Below are 20,622 nucleotides of genomic sequence, written 5' to 3' on the forward strand. Positions count from 1 at the left end.
TATAAAAGCTGCGCAAGCTGAGTGATCAGAATCAGTTTTGGTTTAAGCACGCTATTGGTTGTGAAGTATAATTGTGAAGTACTACTCCCAAAGTAATCTAAATAAAGTCCAGTTTGCAATACTGAATATTGGAGTTATTTATTCAACAGTTCAGCGATACGAATGTTAGCAGGTTTCAAATAAGCGGAATATTGCCAAAATTCGTTACACTATTATAAAACCAAACTACTTCTATTGATTAGAATTTAACTGATCATTATTAGTTAAATAAAACACCCAACTCTTATCGAAATTAAAAATTGTAAAACTTACCAAAAAACTGGGACGTTCAGGGGACGCAGTATCGTTGCTCATGCTTAATTCACTATTGTTGTTGCTATGCAAATTAAAATTATTACAATTTGAATTCTGTAGCAGCCCGGTGGCATCAACTTTGTTTATATCCTCTTTGATTGTGATATTCTCATGCGAAAATTGTACCTTTTTAATTCGACTTATACAATCACTGTTATTATGATTGTTGCTGGTGATCTCCGGTGGTTCTTTTTGCGGCTCACTCGATGTTTTGTTATCTGGAATTATTAAAATAGAATAAAATACAAAATTTTGATCAATTCATCACATGTAGTTAAATGTATTGAGATACTTTTTATATTATGCTGATTGTAGGTTTTTGTGCGGCGTTGATTTTGTTTATTACGTTTAACGCTAATCGAGCGATCAACTATCATCGTCAAAACGTTTGTAGCGGCAATACACAATGTTGCCAGTAATAAGATGATTATTATGTAGAACATCGAGTTAGTGTAAATTGTTTTATTTTTTACTTTAAATTTTTAAATACTTTTTTTTCTTATTTTGTTTATTTTCGTTTATTGCATCGGTTACAATTAGTTAGTAGATTTTGTTTAATTTCGTATTTTTTCATTTGTTAATGAAGTTAGTAAAATGCGTAGTGTGACAGGTAAAACGGAAAGTAATGGATAGCGGTAGATAAAAGCGAATTGTGTTTTTGGTGCGTTCAACGTTGTTGTTGTACAGACGTTAGAGTCAAAAGTGCTAGACACGTTTGGAGCTACAAGTGCCTTCGATTTTTGCATTTGTATGCATTTATGTACATAAGTAATATATTTGCAGTGTGTAGTTATATAAGCAATGCAATTTATTCTATTCTTCGTTTAAGTAGGTACTAATCTACAGTTGCGAGTAAAAAACTTGTATAAGGGATTCAAAATGGCTTTGCTTGAAATTTATGATTATTTATTATATAAACACTCACGAGGTGCTTGAACTGCCCCAGCGGTATAGGGGTTTAGAATATACCCGCGGTAGGTATGTCTGTTGTAAGAGGCGCCTAAAATACCAAATTGATTCAAAGGGTTGTGTAGCGCAACCCTCTCAAGGGGTCTCCTGATGGATCTAGGGGGTGGGATGGCGTACCAAATCGTTCCCGAGATGGTCGGGCTAGTACCTTTATGGTGCTTGTTACCGAAAAGTAACGGATCTGCATCCGGCATAGGACCATCAACTTCGATAACACCCCCAAGGCCTTCGGGGAGTGTCTTATCGCTACAACAACAACAGGTGCTGGAACTATGTTTTAATTCTATTCTGACCACCTCAGATTTTTTTGGATTCCATTTTTATACTCAGCGTGGTTTGCACACAGAGTGTATTAACTTTGATTGGATTAAGGTTGGTTGTACAGGTATAAAGGAATCGAGATATATATAGACTTCCATATATCAAAATCATCAGTATCGAAAAAAATTTGATTGAGCCATGTCCGTCCGTCCGTCCGTTCGTCCATCCATCTGTCCGTTAACACGATAACTTGAGTAAATATTGAGATATCTTAACCATTTGGTACACGAGCTTGTCTGGACCCAGAATAGATTGGTATTGGATGATAACCACGCCGACTTTTTATATATACATATAACATTTTGGAAAACACAAAAAACCTGTTTATTTAGTAAATAATACACCTAGAACGTTGAAATTTGATATTGAGACTCTTGATAAAAATTTGAAAAAAGTATTTAAAATGGGCGTGGCACCACCCACTTGTGATAAAATCATTCGGCAGAGAGGTTGCCTTTACTATAAGGAATGCTTTGAAGTAAAATTTACGAAATCGGTTAAGGACCACGCCCACTTTTATATAAAAGATTTTTAAAAGGATCGTGGACGAATAAAATAAACTATATGTTTGTAAAAAAGAGCTTTATATCAATGGTATTTCATTTCCCAAGTGGATTTATAACAATAAATAGGAAAAACTTCAAATTTTAAAAAATGGGCGTGGAACCGTCCCTTTTATGACTAAGCAATTTTCTATGTTTCGGCAGCCATAATTCGAAGGAAAATTAGTTCAGAATAGAACCATATGTATATGTATTATTGCACACAAAACAAACAACAACAGAATTTCAAGTGTAGAGCTGGGTATGTAATGATCGGTTTCACCCGAAATTAGACTTCCTTACTTGTTTTTTTGTGTCTTTATGAAATGGTAGGATACAGCAATAAATCCTTAATTAATCTTTGAAATTCTTATCTTGTGAATTGACTGTGAATTCTCTTCAATAAGCCTTTGTATATACGCTAATCCAAATGTGTCAAAAAAAACCGTTATACAAAATGAACGTTGAGTTTTCAATATAATTTGTAAGATTTATCTGACATTTCTGCATATAAACATTACATATTATAATATTTTGGATAATCTAAAAATTTGGTTCATCGACCAAACAGAAATAAAGTTATTAGCCAATATATGGATCAACCTATGAAAAGGGGGTTTTTGACCCCTAATTCTAAAGTTTGGGGGTATATTGGAAATTCTAAGTACGTAGGGTTTACTTGCTCGACTAGACCTACAAGTGGGGTATATCTCGCCATAGGCATATTTTCACTGTCAAACGATGCAATTTATGTTACATGATGATGCACTGAAATGCAGTTATCTCAAAAAGCGCTTGGGAAATTGTGGCAAAGCCTTTACCTAAGTTTCACGTCATGCAAACATTTAATGGGCTTAGAATTTTTACTTTTTAAGGTTTGAGTCCGATTCAAGAGCCATGATAAAACCTACTTCATAGATGTCGTATTTTGATTAAAATGTCTACTGGACGTAATTAGTTAATGTCTCTATTAGAAATATAAGGTATTTAAATCACCCTCATTAAATAAACATGAGTTACGGCAGTTATTTATAGTTGTTAATCACTCGAGAGGTCAATCACAAATTATTTGACACCCTTTTCAAAAAGCTATATTAACCTAATTGAAATAGTTAAATCTGCTCTTTACTTGCGAAGGAAAAAAGTATTTAAAATGTATTTCAAGATTAAAAAAAATTTCAAGATTAAATTAAATATTTACAACATTTTTCTCCATACTGTCTCCATTTTTTTTTAGAAAAATTATCTCAGCACCAAGGTTCACTTACTCATGGAATCTCCCAGCAGAAACTACAGTAATAAAATTGCAATGTGTACGAAAAGTGTAAAGGTGAAAGGAGAACCAATAACAAATGAATCTCGTCCATTGTAAGTTGTTGTTTACTTGCTCCAAGGGAGGTTGCTCTCATCACTATAAATTAAAATCTACATAGAAAAATTTAAAACAATTTGATGCTCAAAATTTCATTCAAAATTAATTAGACCAATTCTAAATATTCTCGCGGAATTTTGTTCTCGCGGATTTTTTTATTCCCGCGGAAAAAATCCCGCCAATTCTTTTCTCCTAGAGAGAAGAATAATTGGGGAATAGGAATTTCGAATTTTCCAACTCAGCTGTTTTGTGAATTGAAAATCGTTGCGCATTTCTTATTTCGTTTAAAAAATTGAAAAGTTTAATTATTGTTGCAAATTTGTTTGAAATTAAGAAATAAAATATAAGCAATGCACAGTATTGCATTTCATGTGTTATTCACTGAAATGAGTAATGAATTTGTGCCACAGCAACATCATCAGAGGAGCATAAGAAGAAGAAGACGGCGGGAAACACAAATCCGCTGGAGTTGCCTGCTTTCATTCAGCAAATCAATTTTCTGGCGGCCAAGTCGAGTTGAGTTCGCCTTTCGCCATATGCCAAAAATCTATTTAAGCCTTCTTAAAAATCCTTGCGCAAATTCCTGGATGGCTGTATCAAATATACGAAGAGCTCTTCTGTTGCTTATGATATACTTTTCTACTTAAAATAAAGACTATTGTGGTTGTTGTTGTTGTATTAACAGTGAGAATATTGTGGTAGAATGTAGTACATTCATATTTTAGCACAAATTTGTACAAATAAGTGTTCTTTCTTAAAAGAACCAATTTCCTATTTCCTATTTCCTTACCTATTTCCTTACTATTTTGATGCATTCCCTTTAATTTAACAAGTGAAAAACTCCTATGAAATGGCAGAGAAATCTCCCTCTCCCTCACATTCATAATACCTACTTTTCTCCCATAACCGGTTTCCGCTTTTTCGAACATTGTTCAGAATAGGAGGAAAGGGAGAAGTGAAAAAACTCACAAGGAATTTTTATTTAGAATACGAGGAATGGGAGAAGGGAAAAAGCTCGCACGGAATTTTTGTTTAGAATCGGGCTGAATATAAAAATTAAACAAACATTTCCAGCCATAATTTTATTATAGGAACTGCGTACTTAAAAACTTTAGGAATTTGATATTTTTTGATTTTGAAACTTATAGCAGCGAACATGAAAATAGTATCAAGGCGAATCCATACAAGGTGATGGCAAAGCGAATTCAACTAATTTGTCGTGCATTTATTTCGATTAACTGACACATTTGTGAAACAAGGCGTTGCATGGAAAATAATCAAAAAGAAGCAATCAGCTGTTGGGATAACAACACCTGTAGTGGAATTCACTAATTTTTTTAACGACATTTGCCAGCGCTTTATTTGCGAATCGATAACTATAACGATTTCGTTATTCAGTAATTATTTTGTATCGATATTCGTATATCGACGATCAGCGAGTTGTTAAACAAACGGCAAGTAAATTGGCTGAGTTAAAAATCACGAAATTAATATTTCTTGCAATTTTAGTTAAAAAAAGAAAATCTGAACTTTAATTAAATACGTTCATACACGAAAAGCTGCTTTATTTATAAATCAAATGGCATTTGAGTATTTGGCGTACTTTTAATCACAAGACGAAGAATTACTAAGTCCATCGCCAGTGGACAGACATCTTCTTAGAAAAGTAGATAACCCATTCCACTTGAATGCAACGGGGTTTCGAAAGCTGTACCGACTAACACCAGATTTGACTCATGATATTATTTCTCAACTTGATGGTCAATTAAGGGGTATAAGAATAACTGCGAAATCAACAGAGAAAAAAAGAAATTAATACCGCATTTACTTACCTTTTATTAAAATAGGTAAAAACTTCACAAAAATGACTTAAAAAAGCAGTTAGTATACGGAATTAATTTTTGTTTGGCATTCTTTTCGTGTTTTACGCATTTTTTTTTGGTTTCGTTAAGCTGTGCTGCCTCCTTTCTACTATTAAAACGAAATTTAAATGCCATTTATTTCGAGTCGTTAAAACTAAGTTAGTGAATAGTACAAGGCAAAGCAAGTTACAAAATCGTTAATTAAAATCTTGACAAATCGCATCGTTATAAGTTAGAGAATTCCACTATTGGTACTGAATTCACCTTGCCACGTATGGATGCGTCTTGAACTATGCAAATCATCGTCAAAGAAGTTTTGGAAAAAACTCGCAACTCCGAGAAAATTTTACGAATATTAAATTACACAATCTGAAACACCCACCCCTCGAAAAAAAAAACAGTCAAAAATCAATGCGAGTTTTGAAGGACCTATAACTTATACTTAGTTAGACTATTAACTGGGTTTTATAAGTACATGCTAAACAAATTTTTAAAAACTCCAAATAAAAGCGAAACCTTCGTAAAAGTTTTTTAGATTGGCTTGCGTAGTTAGTTCTAGTTACAAAATACATAGATATATTTATCATTTAATCATGGAATAAAAAAATAAAGAATTTAATTCGCGAAATTTGGTAAAAAGTATCACTGCTATTTTCGTTATCCCTGCTGTATGTCAAAGATTGAGCTATATTTAAAATTAAAATTATAAGATACAAATAAATAATCATAATTTGAAATCATTCCTTTTTGATTTTTGGTGCTATTTCGTCACACGCCACTGTATGTTCATAAATGTCTATGTATTTTCTAATGCGTGACAATCATATACATATTAATTTCGTCACGAATCCCAAAATTGTAAGTCCTTAAAGGAAAATAGATGGACCCACCATTAAGTATCCCGAAATAATGAGGATGAAGAGCTGAGTTGATTTAGCCATGTCCGTCTGTCCGTCTGTCTGTTTGTATGCAAACTAGTCCCTCAATTTTTGAGATTTGGTGATACAATTTGGTGAGCGGGTGTATTTAGGTGTCCGATTAGACATTTGTCGGAACCGGCCGGATCAGACCACTATAGCATATATCCCCCATACAACCGATTTTTCAGAAAAAGATGATTTTTGTCATATCTTCCTCAATTTATCAGATTGAAGCTTCAAACTTCACCATATGCTTTTGTATATTGCGCATAGTGTTGTCTGAAAAAATTGATAAGATCGGTCGTATATATAGCATATATCCCCCACAACTTTTCGTAATTACTGCCCCAATTTAAAGCGGAGTCATTGGTGCCGTTTGTCGATACGATTACGACCTTAGCGTTACGATATGGCACCTATAATCGATTACATTGATTCCCATAAGGTTGGTCGAATCAGGTGTTATAAGGTTGCCGATACGGTTATCGATAACGCACCAATGTCTGCAGCTTTAAGAGCTAGAGGCTTCAAATTTCAACGAATGCTTACGTATATAGCATCCATCAGCGTTTCATAGATCAATTGATCAGAAACAGGTTACGCTCTTCACACTAGAGATATACGCCGCCGATTAGGGTCGTTTTTCGTACGCCGCCGCCGAATGTCAAAAATGGCGGCGGGGGCGGCGGCGGCGTCCGGCGCGTTAATATATTTTCTACTCGTTTAAGACTGTTTAGGCCATTTATTGTTCATGTCGAAAATTGGTCGGATATGATCGAAAGTGGTATCAACGGATGCGCATCACTGCCAGTTACAAGAAACTAATTGCGAAATTTAACTCCTTCTAACTGTTCAAAAGTTATTTAAAAACAAGTAAGGAAGGCTAAGTTCCGGTGTAACCGAACATTACATACTCAGCTGAGAGCTATGGAGACAAAATAAGGGAAAATTACCATGTAGGAAAATGAACCCAGGGTAACCCTGGGATGTGTTTATATGACATGGGTATCAAATGGAAGGTATTAAAGAGTATTTTAAGAGGGAGTAGGCCATAGATCTATGGGTGGACGCCATTTAGGGATATCGCCATAAAGGTGGACCAGGGCGGAATCTAGAATTTGTTTGTACGATATGGGTATCAAATGAAGGGTGTTAATGAGTATTTTAAAAGGGCGTGGACTTAGTTCAATAGGTGGACGCCTTTTCGAGATATCGCCATAAAGGTGGACCAGGGGCGACTCTAGAATTTGTTTGTACGATATGGCTATCAAATGAAAGGTGTTAATGAGTATTTTAGTTCTATAGGTGGACGCCTTTCGAGATATCGCCATAAAGGTGGACCAGGGGTGACTTTAGAATTTGTTTGTACGATATGGGAATCCAATGAAAGGTGTTAATGAGTATTTTAAAAGGGAGTGGGCCTTAGTTCTATAGGTGGACGCCTTTTCGAGATATCGCCATAAAGGTGGACCAGGGGCGACTCTAGAATTTGTTTGTACGATATGGGTATCAAATGAAAGGCGTTAATGAGTATTTTAAAAGGGCGTGGGCCTTAGTTCTATAGGTGGACGCCTTTTCGAGATATCGCCATAAAGGTGGACCAGGGGCGACTCTAGAATTTGTTTGTACGATATGGGTATCAAAAGAAAGGTGTAAATGATTATTTTAAAAGGCCGTGGGCTTTAGTTCTATAGGTGGACGCCTTTTCGAGATATTGCCAAAAAGGTGGACCAGGAGTGACTCTAGAATTTGTTTGTACGATATGGGTATCAAATGAAAGGTGTTAATGAGTATTTTAAAAGGAAGTGGGGCTTAGTTCTATAGGTGGACGCCATAAAGGTGGACTAGGGGCGACTCTAGAATTTGTTTGTACGATATGGGTATCAAATGAAAGATGTTAATGAGTATTTTAAAAGGGAGTGGGCCTTAGTTCTATAGGTGGACGCCTTTTCGAGATATCGCCATAAAGGTGGACCAGGGGCGACTCTAGAATTTGTTTTTACGATATGGGTATCAAATGAAAGGCGTTAATGAGTATTTTAAAAGGGCGTGGGCTTTAGTTCTATAGGTGGACGCCTTTTCGAGATATCGCCAAAAAGGTGGACCAGGGGTGACTCTAGAATTTGTTTATACGATATGGATATCAAATGAAAGGTGTTAATGAGTATTTTAAAAGGGCGTGGGCCTTAGTTCTATAGGTGGACGCCTTTTCGAGATATCGCCATAAAGGTGGACCAGGGGCGACTCTAGAATTTGTTTGTACGATATGGGTATCAAATGAAAGGTGATAATGAGTATTTTAAAAGGGCGTGGGCCTTAGTTCTATAGGTGGACGCCTTTTCGAGATACCGCCATAAAGGTGGACCAGGGGCGACTCTAGAATTTGTTTATACGATATGGGTATCAAATGAAAGGTGTTAATGAGTATTTTAAAAGGGCGTGGGCTTTAGTTCTATAGGTGGACGCCTTTTCGAGATATCGCCATAAAGGTGGACCAGGGGCGACTCTAGAATTTGTTTGTACGATATGGGTATCAAACGAAAGGTGTTAATGCGTATTTTTAAAGGGCGTGGGCCTTAGTTCTATAGGTGGACGCCTTTTCGAGATATCGCCAAAAAGGTGGACCAGGGGCGACTCTAGAATTTGTTTGTACGATATGGGTATCAAATGAAAGGCGTTAATGAGTATTTTAAAAGGGCTTGGGCCTTAGTTCTATAGGTGGAAGGCTTTTAGAAATATCGCCATAAAGGTGGACCAGGGGTCACTCTAGAATTTGTTTAAATGATATGGGTATCAAATGAAAAGCGTTAATGAGTATTTTAAAAGGGCGTGGGCTTTAGTTCTATAGGTGGACGCCTTTTCGAGATATCGCCAAAAAGGTGGACCAGGGGTGACTCTAGAATTTGTTTATACGATATGGGTATCAAATGAAAGGTGTTAATGAGTATTTTAAAAGGGCGTGGGCCTTAGTTCTATAGGTGGACGCCTTTTCGAGATATCGCCATAAAGGTGGGCCAGGGGTGACTCTAGAATTTGTTTGTACGATATGGGTATCAAACGAAAGGTGTTAATAAGTATTTTAAAAGGGAGTGGTGGTAGTTGTATATGTGAAGGCGTTTTCGAGATATTGACCAAAATGTGGACCAGAGTGACTCAGAACATCATCTAATTTATTTATATATGTAATACCACGAACAGTATTCCTGCCCAGATTCCAAGGGCTCTTGATTTCGCCCTGCAGAACTTTTTTATTTTCTTCTACTTAATATGGTAGGTGTCACACCCATTTTGCAAAGTTTTTTTCTAAAGTTATATTTTGCGTAAATAAACCAATCCAATTACCATGGTTTCATCCCTTTTTTCGTATTTGGTATAGAATTATGGCATTTTTTTAATTTTTCGTAACTTTCGATATCGAAAAAGTGGGCGTGGTCATAGTCGGATTTCGGCTCTGCTCAACTGAGTTCGATGTCACAGACTTTGCATCACCCAATTCACCAAGTTATTAAAAGAAAACACTAAAAGAAAAGTTATATAATAAATTTATATGCTCACTTGGCATATTTTTTTCAAAAAATAATGAGCAATGAATTCAAATAAAATTACCCAAGCCGTTTCAAATTGTCCTCAAGTTGTTAAAAAAAAAAGCAAAAAAGGTGCCGATTTTTTAAAGAATTGTATATTGCGATTGGCTGAAAGAATAAGCCAAATCAGTGATGCAAAATCCTTTAGTAGGTTCTAGGGGCATAAACACTCCTTTGAAATGATTCTTACCTCATACTTAAGTTGAGGATATATGTACGTATGAGAAGGGTTTGAAAGATCACTTGGTCTTACATTCAGCCATCTGTTGTTTATTTACGAAACTATACAATAGCGACTAAAATATTAATTTTGATTTTCACACTTCATCCATCAACATCCAAGTCTCCCGGTTTGACATAAAGATGGCGGCCCTATCCAAAACTAGTCCCTTGGAGTGAATCACATTGATTATAGCCTATCAACCAAGTTTAAATATCACCTACACGTTACGGCTCCTTTTACAAATGTGAATACGTAGGCACATATATGTATTTACCAGGTGAGGCTTTGTCCTTCGCAAGAACACTCAAAGTGGTGAAGCAAAAGCTTTCCCAAGACAGTCGAAATAATGACCATGTGTGCTACTACCCTAACGTAGTGGACAGTCGAACCAGTCTGAAAACTAAAGCTACGAGGTTGTTGTTGTTGTTGTAGCAATGCTCGCCCCACCTAATAGCCGCGACCGATCACAAATTGTCATCTATATCCTCTAACGGGAGTCCAAGGAAACTTGCCGTTTCAACAGGGGTGGACCATATTGCGATTGGCTGAAAGAATAAGCCAAATCAGTGATGCAAAATCCTTTAGTAGGTTCTAGGGGCATAAACACTCCTTTGAAATGATTCTTACCTCATACTTGAGTTGAGGATATATGTACGTATGAGAAGGGTTTGAAAGATCACTTGGTCTTACATTCAGCCATCTGTTGTTTATTTGCGAAACTATACAATAGCGACTAAAATATTAATTTTGATTTTCACACTTCATCCATCAACATCCAAGTCTCCCGGTTTGACATAAAGATGGCGGCCCTATCCAAAACTAGTCCCTTGGAGTGAATCACATTGATTATAGCCTATCAACCAAGTTTAAATATCACCTACACGTTACGGCTCCTTTTACAAATGTGAATACGTAGGCACATATATGTATTTACCAGGTGAGGCTTTGTCCTTCGCAAGAACACTCAAAGTGGTGAAGCAAAAGCTTTCCCAAGACAGTCGAAATAATGACCATGTGTGCTACTACCCTAACGTAGTGGACAGTCGAACCAGTCTGAAAACTAAAGCTACGAGGTTGTTGTTGTTGTTGTAGCAATGCTCGGCCAACCTAATAGCCGCGACCGATCACAAATTGTCATCAATATCCTCTAACGGGAGTCCAAGGAAACTTGCCGTTTCAACAGGGGTGGACCATAAGGAAAGGGGTGTTAGAGGCGTTGGTTCCACATTACAATTGAAGAGATGGTTGGTGTCATGTGGGGACACATTGCAAGCGGGGCATACATTTTGTATGTCGGGGTTGATTCTGGATAGGTAAGAGTTTAACCTGTTACAGTATCCAGAACGAAGTTGAGCAGGAGTGACACGCGTTTCCCTGGGGAGTATACGTTCCTCTTCCGCAAGTTTTGGTTAATTTTCGTTAAGCACTGGATTCACCGGGCAATTCCCGGCATAAAGGTCCGACGCCTGTTTATGGAGTTCACCAAGGACCTGCTTGTGTTTTTTCACTTCATACGGCTGGGTTCTCAGGTGCCGTATTTCCTCGAAATGCTTACGGAGACGACTCCTTAAGCCCCTAGGCGGTGCTGGTTCATCAATCAGATGTCTGTTGGGATGCCCAGGTTTCTGGGTATTCAACAGGAACTGTTTGGTCAGCATCTCATTTCTCTCCCTGATGGGGAGTGTTCTCGCCTCATTATGCAGATGGTGTTCTGGGGACATAAGAAGACAGCCCGTGGCGATTCTGAGAGCAGTATTTTGGCAGGCCTGTAGTTTCTTCCAGTGGGTGATTTTTAGGCTTGGCGACCATATGGGTGACGCGTAGCACGTAATCGGCTGGCTAATTGCTTTGTATGTAGTCATGAGCGTTTCTTTATCTTTTCCCCAAGTACTGCCAGCTAGGGATTTGAGGATTTTGTTACGGCTCTGAATTCTCCGAACAATTGCGGCTGCGTGCTCACCAAAATGTAGATCCTGATCAAACGTCACACCCAAGATTTTGGGGTGTCGGACAGTCGGTAGCGTAGTGCCATCGACATGGATGTTCCAAATGTTGATTGCATACAAGCGGCGGACGGACGTGTACTTTTAGAGTCTTTAAAGAAAGCGAAAATTCTTAAGTTCTGCGCGTTAATAAGCTCACAAAAGTAGTGTAAACAATAAAGTTACAGCAGGTGATGTACCAACATTCAAAAAATAAAGTGTTTTCGTATACAAATAAACATTAAAGTGAAATTTTCAATTGGTATTGTGCTAAAATATATTTTGCTTGTTCAGTTCGACATATATATATATATATGTATGTAACAGTGAAAACAGAAAAATAAAAGAGAATGGAGGTGTGCGAAAAATGCCACAAACAAATAAAGGGGGAGACAGGTGTACGATGTGAGGGTGTGTGTGGTAAAGTGTATCACAAAACAATTGCATGTGCATCTATGGACGAATATAGCTAAGGAAGCTAAGGAAGTCAATTCATATGCCAATATTACTAATACTAGGTTCAAACACACACCAAATTGGCAATTTATACTGTTTAGGCAATTTATTACGCAATTTGTCATATAATAAATTGTAATAATAAATTGCCAATTTAAAAAAAAATTGCGTAATAAATTGTTTCAAACTGCAAATGCAACATTGTAAAGTGTGTTTATTGAGTATACTTAAACGTCAGTTACGCATGGCTGAAATATATGGTTGGCTCATTTCATCAGCTGATTTTATGTCTTTCATTTCACTGGAGTAGGGATCGTCAAAAGAAGATGGCAAAATCAAAATGAAACCAAAACATTGAACACATTTTCTTACAACACACAAAAGTTTCAAAGTTTTATGTTTTCATTCCATTCCATTCACATAATACCAACACGCACATTTTGACAGTCTCAACAAAGATATGTTGTTACTTTAGATATGAGCCAACCAGCTATCAAATTACTATTGTGTAAGCTAAATAGAGTTGTATGAACACCACTCAATTTAAATCAAAATAGCCTCAATTTATTTTTCTGTTTGAACATAGTATAAGGGAATTCCTCCAATAGTAATTAAACCCAAGGTTAAACAAGCATTAGAGAAAACAAAAACGGACTTGAATAAAATAGATCCATCCAATTTGAATATAGGTAGGGTACAAAATAGAAACAATGGTACAATAATTATTAGTGCGAAGTCAGCTAGTGATAAGGATAAAATTAAGGACACTCTAACAGAAAGGCTAGATAAAAATAAGTACAACATAGCTGAACCGAAAATATATTTTCCTAAAATCATGGTGACTAACATTAGTACTGAGCATCCTGAAGAGGAAATAGTTGGTAAGATCACCAACCAAAATGAGTTTTTGCGAGATGCTAAAATGAAATGTGTAAGAGTTATCAAATCAAGGAAGGAAAACAGAGCCTCATATATCAATGCAGTCACTGAGATTGAGCACAAATACTATGAAGACGTGTTGAAATGCAAGAAAATCAATATTGGTTGGGACCGCTGTCCAGTTTACGATGCTCAAACTGTAAAAAGATGTTATAAATGCTTAGGGTTTAACCATATAGCGGCTACTTGTACACTTAAACAGAGGTGTAGTAAATGCAGCGGGGAACATAAAGTCGAAGAATGCACAGAGAGTGCACCCCTAAATAAATGCGGTAATTGTATAGATAGTAACAATCGGTTAGGTTTAAATATTAATACAGAACACAACATCATGAGTCATGAATGCCCAGTTTATTTAAGGAAACTTAAGCTGGAAAGACATCGCGTGGGCTTTTAGCCACCAAAACTAGCTGATCGGGGGATAAAAGCTTTTAACTTACAGTGCATTTACCTAAATATTTGTAGTTTTCTAGCCAACAAACCTGAACTCGAAAGAGTTATAGAAGAGTTAGATCCGGACATCGTTCTATGTTCAGAAGCATGTATAACACCGGATGTTAGTAATGCGGAAATAAACATTCCTTATTATACAATGGTTCGTTGCGATTCTCATAGTAGACACACAGGAGGTGTAGTCTTACTATTAAAAAAAGGTATCGAGTACAAAGTCAGGTATAATAGATCTATTGATTTAAATGTTTGGTGCGCTATAATTAAATTAAAAAAGTTCGACATTAAATGGCAAATAGGTGTGTTGTACCATTCTCCAAGCTCTAGTGATATCGAATTTTTAAATCACTTGGAAGCTATACTTTCTGAGGAACTGGAGAGTGGTACAAACTCCTTGTTAATTGGGGATTTTAACATTAACATGAATGTTAATACCGCAACGAGTTCTAAGCTCAATGAGATATTTTCACGTAGCGCGATGAGGCAAATGGTGAATTTCAATACAAGGATTGCTGAGAGGTCCTAAACGAGAATAGATCTACTATATGCAAATGCTGATGTACTGTCCTGTACTAATCTTGAAAATCACAGAATTTCTGATCACGAAACCATTTCATTTGCTTTCAAAGTGTGTAATTCAAATCCTCTGCGGAGGATGATACCCACAATGTGTTGGAAGAATTATTCTGCTGATAACCTCATTTACTTATTAAGAAACTATGATTTCAGCGTATTAAAAAATATGCATCTCAATGACTCGGTTGAATATATAAATACCTGCTTATCACACTGCATGGGTTTATTAACATCAGAACAAGACGGGATAGTGAGGTTGAGCAATAAGTGGTACGATCATGAACTGACCGAAATTAACAAATTAAAAATCCAATTGCACTCACAAGCCAGAAGATCTGGTGAATTTTCGGAATATAATACGGTTGCGAAGTATTATAAAAAACTAATCAAAATTAAAAAAATTAAGTACATGGAGAAAAATATTGCCTTAAATTCTTCTGATAGGAAATTAATGTGGAAACACCTCAAGCAAGCAGTAAACTTAACTGAGGTGCGTGACAATATCCTGACAGTGATTGTAAATGGTATAAGATATGAAACACCCGAGGATAAAGCTCAAGCATTGAATTCCTTCTTTGTTGATAGTATTGGTGACATAAATCGAGAAATCCAAACTTTGGATAGTGGCGACAGTGTGTAATACACGGTTAGCACATGTCTGAAATTCCAAGAAGTTACGGTTGATGATGTCATATTGGTAGCTAAAAGGTTAAAAAATAAAATCGGAGGAACAAATTTACTATCAGAAGGAGTAATTAAGGATTCGGTGTCTTACATGGGACATTTCTATGCGGATATCATAAATAAATCATTAGTAGAGGGAATAGTGCCTGACGCATGGAAAATATCAACAATAATGCCAATAAAGAAGGTAAAAAATTCATTAAAGGCAGAAGATCTGAGACCGATCAACACGTTGCCGAATATCGAAAAAATTCTAGAAACAGTAGTAAAAGATCAGCTCATAAGTTACTTGGAAATAAATAAAATACTAATTAAAGAACAATCCGGTTTCAGAGAAGGCCACTCTTGTGAAACGGCTTTAAATTATGTAATATCGAGTTGGAAAGAAGAACTAAATCAAAAGAAAAGTATACTTGCGGTTTTTATCGACTTGAAGAGAGCATTTGAAACTATAGACAGAAATATAATGATTAAAAAATTGGAATTAGGGGCAACGAGCTGCAGTGGTTTCAGAGCTTTTTAGGTAACCTAAGACAAAAAACAGCCATTGAGTCGGTTGTCTCGGAAGAGGTATTGACAGGAATTGGATTGCCACAAGGATCGGTTTTGGCACCGGTCCTATTTAACATATATATAAATGATATATCTTCGGCGCTAAAACATAGTAAAATAAGGCTGTTTGCGGATGACGCACTGCTCGAAGTAAGTGAACTTGATATCATGTTAGCTAGGAGCAAAATGCAGGAAGACTTGAACACCCTATACAGGTGGCTTTGTAACAATAAGCTTAAACTTAATGTTAATAAAACCCATTTTATGGTCATATCTAGAGCGATGAATAAGGAATCTTGTAATATCGAGCTAAAAATAATGAACTCAAACATTAACGAAGTTAAAACTTTCAAGTACTTAGGGGTTCAGATTGATAATAAATTAAAATTTAATGATCATATTGATTATATCGTTGCCAAAATAGGCAAGAAAATTGGTTTTTGGAAAAGGTCATGCAAATTTATCAGTATAAAATACAAACTGAAAGTGTATAAATCCATCATAGAGCCGCATTTCATATATTGTCCCACAATATTCTTTATGGCCAATGTAACTCAGGTAGATAAGCTACAAGTTATGCAAAATAAAGCTATGAGATTTATATTAAACATGAGGTATGATACTCCCATTAATAACATGATAGAAGCACTAAACTGGTTGAGTATAAAACAGCTCATATTCTACCACAGTATGAAATTTGTATTTAATATTAAGCACGGTAAATTACCAACATACCTCAACGAAAAGCTTAGGTATGTAAATGATGCACATTCATACGTAATCAGAGAAACAATAATTTTAGATTACCTCTTTTCAAAACAGAAGTGGACAAGCAAAATATATTTTATAAGGGCCTGAAATATTTCAATGAACTTCCTAATCACATAAAAAGTAGTAATAACTTCAATACCTTTAAAAAAAAGTTTATTGGAGCATTGTAAAACCCTTCCAATAAGATAAAGTTTTTTTTTTTTCTTTTATTTTTTACATGACATACCGATACTGGAGCGCGAAAAGGGAATGGTAATACTGGTAGCAGCAAAATACAATGCACCCGGCCCTAAGGAAAAGAAAATCAGTCGCCACCTGTAACTCCAGACAGTTCCAACAACAAATGTCGCTGGAATTCGGTATTTTCAGCCTATATTTACTGTTGCTGATCGGGATCACTCGCAATCCGACAGCATTAATATAACAATAAAATTATATGATGTGTAACCAAAATAAGGTCAAACAAAAGTTGGAGCAGGGGGATTGGAAACACGTCCTTTTCAACCTCCCAATATATTTTGAGATGTGCTGATCGGAATCTTCATGCGTTCCGACAGCGTCTTTACTAAACAAAGTTGAGGGGTGATTGGGTACACTTCAATTTCCAACATCCAAAGACATGTTTAGCTGTGTTGATCGGAGACCAATACATTCCGACAGCTTAAAATACAAATATAATTGAAAAATATAAGTTCCAAATTTTGTTGCCTTAAGCTGGGAGCCCTGGAGGATTGGAAACGCGTCCTTTCCAACCTTCCTTAAATGACTGGCTCCCAGACTCGTCCGTTTGTTACGCCAGTAAATATGCTGATCGGAATCACATGGCATTCCAACAGCATATTCAATAGAAATAAATGATATAATAATGAATTGTACTTAGTAGTTTAAGTTTTAGGCCTAAACAGCCGTAATAATAAATAAATAATAATAATAAATAATAAAATAAGGTCGCGGAAGATTTAGTCGGTGATAATGCCAGGTTTCGCGAGGCGAAAAAACTGGAGAGATCAGGGAGGTAGCCGTTTATTTTATTGCATAGCGCATCGATCTTTGGGCCTGGGCCTGTGGCCATTATTGTGCAGTCATCGGCGTAGGAAACGATTGTGACTCCTTCCGGTGGTGAAGGTAGCTTAGATATGTAGAAATTAAACAAAAGTGGGGATAGGACACCACCCTGTGGCACCCCCTGTTTAATTCTCCTTGGTTTTTTTGTTTCGTTTCTAAATTGCACCGATGCCTGCCGACCACCCAGATAATTTGCGGTCCACCTTTTAAGACATGGGGGAAGGGTAGACCCTTCCAGGTCCTGCAGTAACGAGCCATGGTTGTCCGTATCAAAAGCTTTTGATAGGTCTAGCGCTACGAGTACTGTTATCTGGGTGCTAATGGAATTTAGCGCGGTGGTAGTGCTATGGAATTTTCTGAAGCCATGCTGATGAGGGGCTAGCTGCAAATTTGCTTGGAAATAAGGGAGCAAAATGGCTTCAAGCGTCTTTGCCACTGGCGATAGGAGAGATATCGAACGATACGACTCACCTATGTTAGCTGGTTTCCCAGGCTTTAGTAGCGGGACCACCTTGGCCATTTTCCATTTCTCAGGTATGACAAAAGTGGAAAGAGACAGATTGAAGACATGCGCTAAATATTTGAGCCCCTCTTTCCCTAGGTTTTTAAGCATCGGCATGGCTATGCCGTCTGGGCCCACTGCTTTGGATGGTTTAGCACGACCAATGGCGTCCTCAACCTCTTTAGCGGTGATGGTGATTGGTGACGCGCTGAATTTGTGTTTATGTGCGCGTCTATTGGCTCTCCGTCTATCTTTGTCGACCGTAGGATGCATTATATATTGTCGGCAGAAAGCGCTCGCGCATTTTTTCGCGTCGAACAGCACTTTGTCGCCAAAGGCGATGGAAACTTTGTCTTTGTGCTTAGTCGGATTCGATAGGGACTTTACGGTGGACCAAAGTTTACCCACAACGGTAGAGAGGTTACAACCTCTTAGGTGCTCCTCCCATTTCGCCCGCTTGTGTTCATCTACAAGCAATCTGATGCGTTGGTTTATATCCCTTATTTGGGGGTCGCCTGGGTCAAGCTGTCTTATAAGGTCACGTTCTCTCGCTAAGTTTGCGGCCTCCGCCGGGAAGTGGGGCCGGATTTCGGGAATTCTCCCGGCGGGAATGAAATGTGCCGAGGCGGATTTAATGACCTTACGGCAGGCACGCTCCCCTTGGCGGGCATCAGTCGGGATAGGGAGGGCAGCTAGGCGGCTGTCTGTAAAGTATTTATATTCTTCCCGCTTTCCTTTTTTGAAGTTTATGAAAGTGCGTTTTTCAGTGACGATGAAGTCGGCGTTACGCTCAAGCGAAATAAGTATGGGCAGGTGGTCGGATGCCAATGTTACCATCGGCTGCCAGTTGACGCAGTTTACGAGTTCTGCGCTCACGGTTGAGATATCTGGCGAGCTGTGACAGCTTGGGCATTGAAATCGCCTAAGATAATGCGATTGTTGCCAGTGAGTAAGGCCCTGATATTAGGGCGGTATGCACTGGGGCAACAGGTGGCAGGAGGGATGTACATGTTGATGATTTCTAGGTTTGCATCCCCTGACCGGACAGATAGGCCTTGACGTTCTAAGACATTGTCCCTGCGGTCGATGCCACTCTGTGCAATATTGTATATTTGATATTGCACAGAGTGGTGTATGATAAACGCGAGACCGCCTCAATTTCCGCTCTCGCGGTCTTTCCTGTGGACGTTATACCCAGAGCAGGTCTGCAATGCAGATCTTGCTGTGAGTTTAGTCTCTTGAATCGCAGCAATGCGGATGTTGTGCCGCTTCATGAAATCGACTATCTCCGTAATCTTCCCAGTTAGTCCATTACAGTTTAACTGCAGAATTCTGAAGTGCATAAGGGGAGACGTCGCCACTCTGGGGGTAAGTGACGGGTGACTACTAATGGTCACTCTCTAACGTTTCAAGGTGTTTCTCTGGTGTAGCTCGGCAGCATAGCGCGACAAAAGCATCCGTTGGAAAATCTTCGGAGCTACACCTAGAGCTTCTAGGAAAATGGCGTCGACGAAGGTATGAGTTCGAAGTCGCAGTCCTATAGATTATGTGCTGGCATATCGTGTGAGGGTCAGGAGGCGTGGTAGCGACTGGTGGTCGGGATTGCTACTGTTCGCACATCGGGAATTGTAGCTCTTAAAAACAGCCGAAAAAACTGGAGGCGCCCTGTGCCACGAGAGTCATGAGTATTAATAGACCATTAATAGCAACCCTAAGTCGCCGAAGCCTCTCTGGAGTAAGTGAACGAGGGACAATCCCTCCGCACGGAGCTACTCCTGAACATTTTTGAACGGTCTGCGAGATCTTGAGGCAAAAACCCCGGATCTTTCCGAAATGGCCAACACGTTGATTTCCTTAAATACATACCAACAAAACCTTTCCTAAATACTATTTTTTTTAAATATAAAAATCAAGCTTTTTAAAGGAAGAAAACCGGCGTACGCCGGCGCGCCGCCCACGCCGCCGCCGATAAAGTGATCGGCGTAAACCTCTACTTCACACAGACAGGTTGCGCTCTTTGCTTACCAAATGATTTAGTCGTCGCTGAACAACACTGATGACCTGATATGAAACTTCTCGCTCTCTGAGCGTGAAAATGTGAATTTTTTTTGATATTGGCCATAGATGCCATCATGCTCAAAATCAAATTTGGGCATTTCAGAATAACTTAGGGTTATTTTACAGAGTAAAGGTTGAATTTATGATTTTCACCGAAAACTTACCCAAGATTGTCAAATGGGATATTAAAAAACTCGAATTTTTGTCAGGATTACAAATCCGAAGAAAAAAAAATAACTCTTTTTCATTTATCAGTAACAACACCTTTCATCGAAGGGCTGCACACGAAACGAGTTTTGGTAGCAGCTTACAATTGGGGAAAAAGTCAGCTTCTTAGTCTTCGAATTGATGTCAATGGATATATAAAGGCCATGTTTTTGTGGAGCGTTGCGACATTCCATTTCTGACAGCTGAGATAAATTGTAGGTATACGTAGATGT

General features: G+C 37.8%; 1 protein-coding gene across 3 annotated transcripts in view; it reads right to left on the reverse strand.

Moving 5' to 3' along the window:
- Positions 1 to 20,622, reverse strand: part of ACC (acetyl-CoA carboxylase) — a 156,103-nt gene that overhangs the window by 93,553 nt on the left and 41,928 nt on the right. For 2 of the 3 annotated variants that reach the window (XM_067776428.1, XM_067776426.1), the window contains exon 2: positions 313 to 572. In XM_067776428.1, coding sequence (XP_067632529.1) covers positions 313 to 572 — 260 coding nt within the window. Of the gene's footprint in view, positions 1 to 312; positions 573 to 646; positions 725 to 20,622 lie in introns of all 3 variants that reach the window. The other variant, XM_067776425.1, reaches the window with a different exon arrangement.

This window comes from Eurosta solidaginis, chromosome 3, assembly GCF_040869045.1.
Source record: "Eurosta solidaginis isolate ZX-2024a chromosome 3, ASM4086904v1, whole genome shotgun sequence".
Lineage (NCBI taxonomy): Eukaryota > Metazoa > Arthropoda > Insecta > Diptera > Tephritidae > Eurosta > Eurosta solidaginis.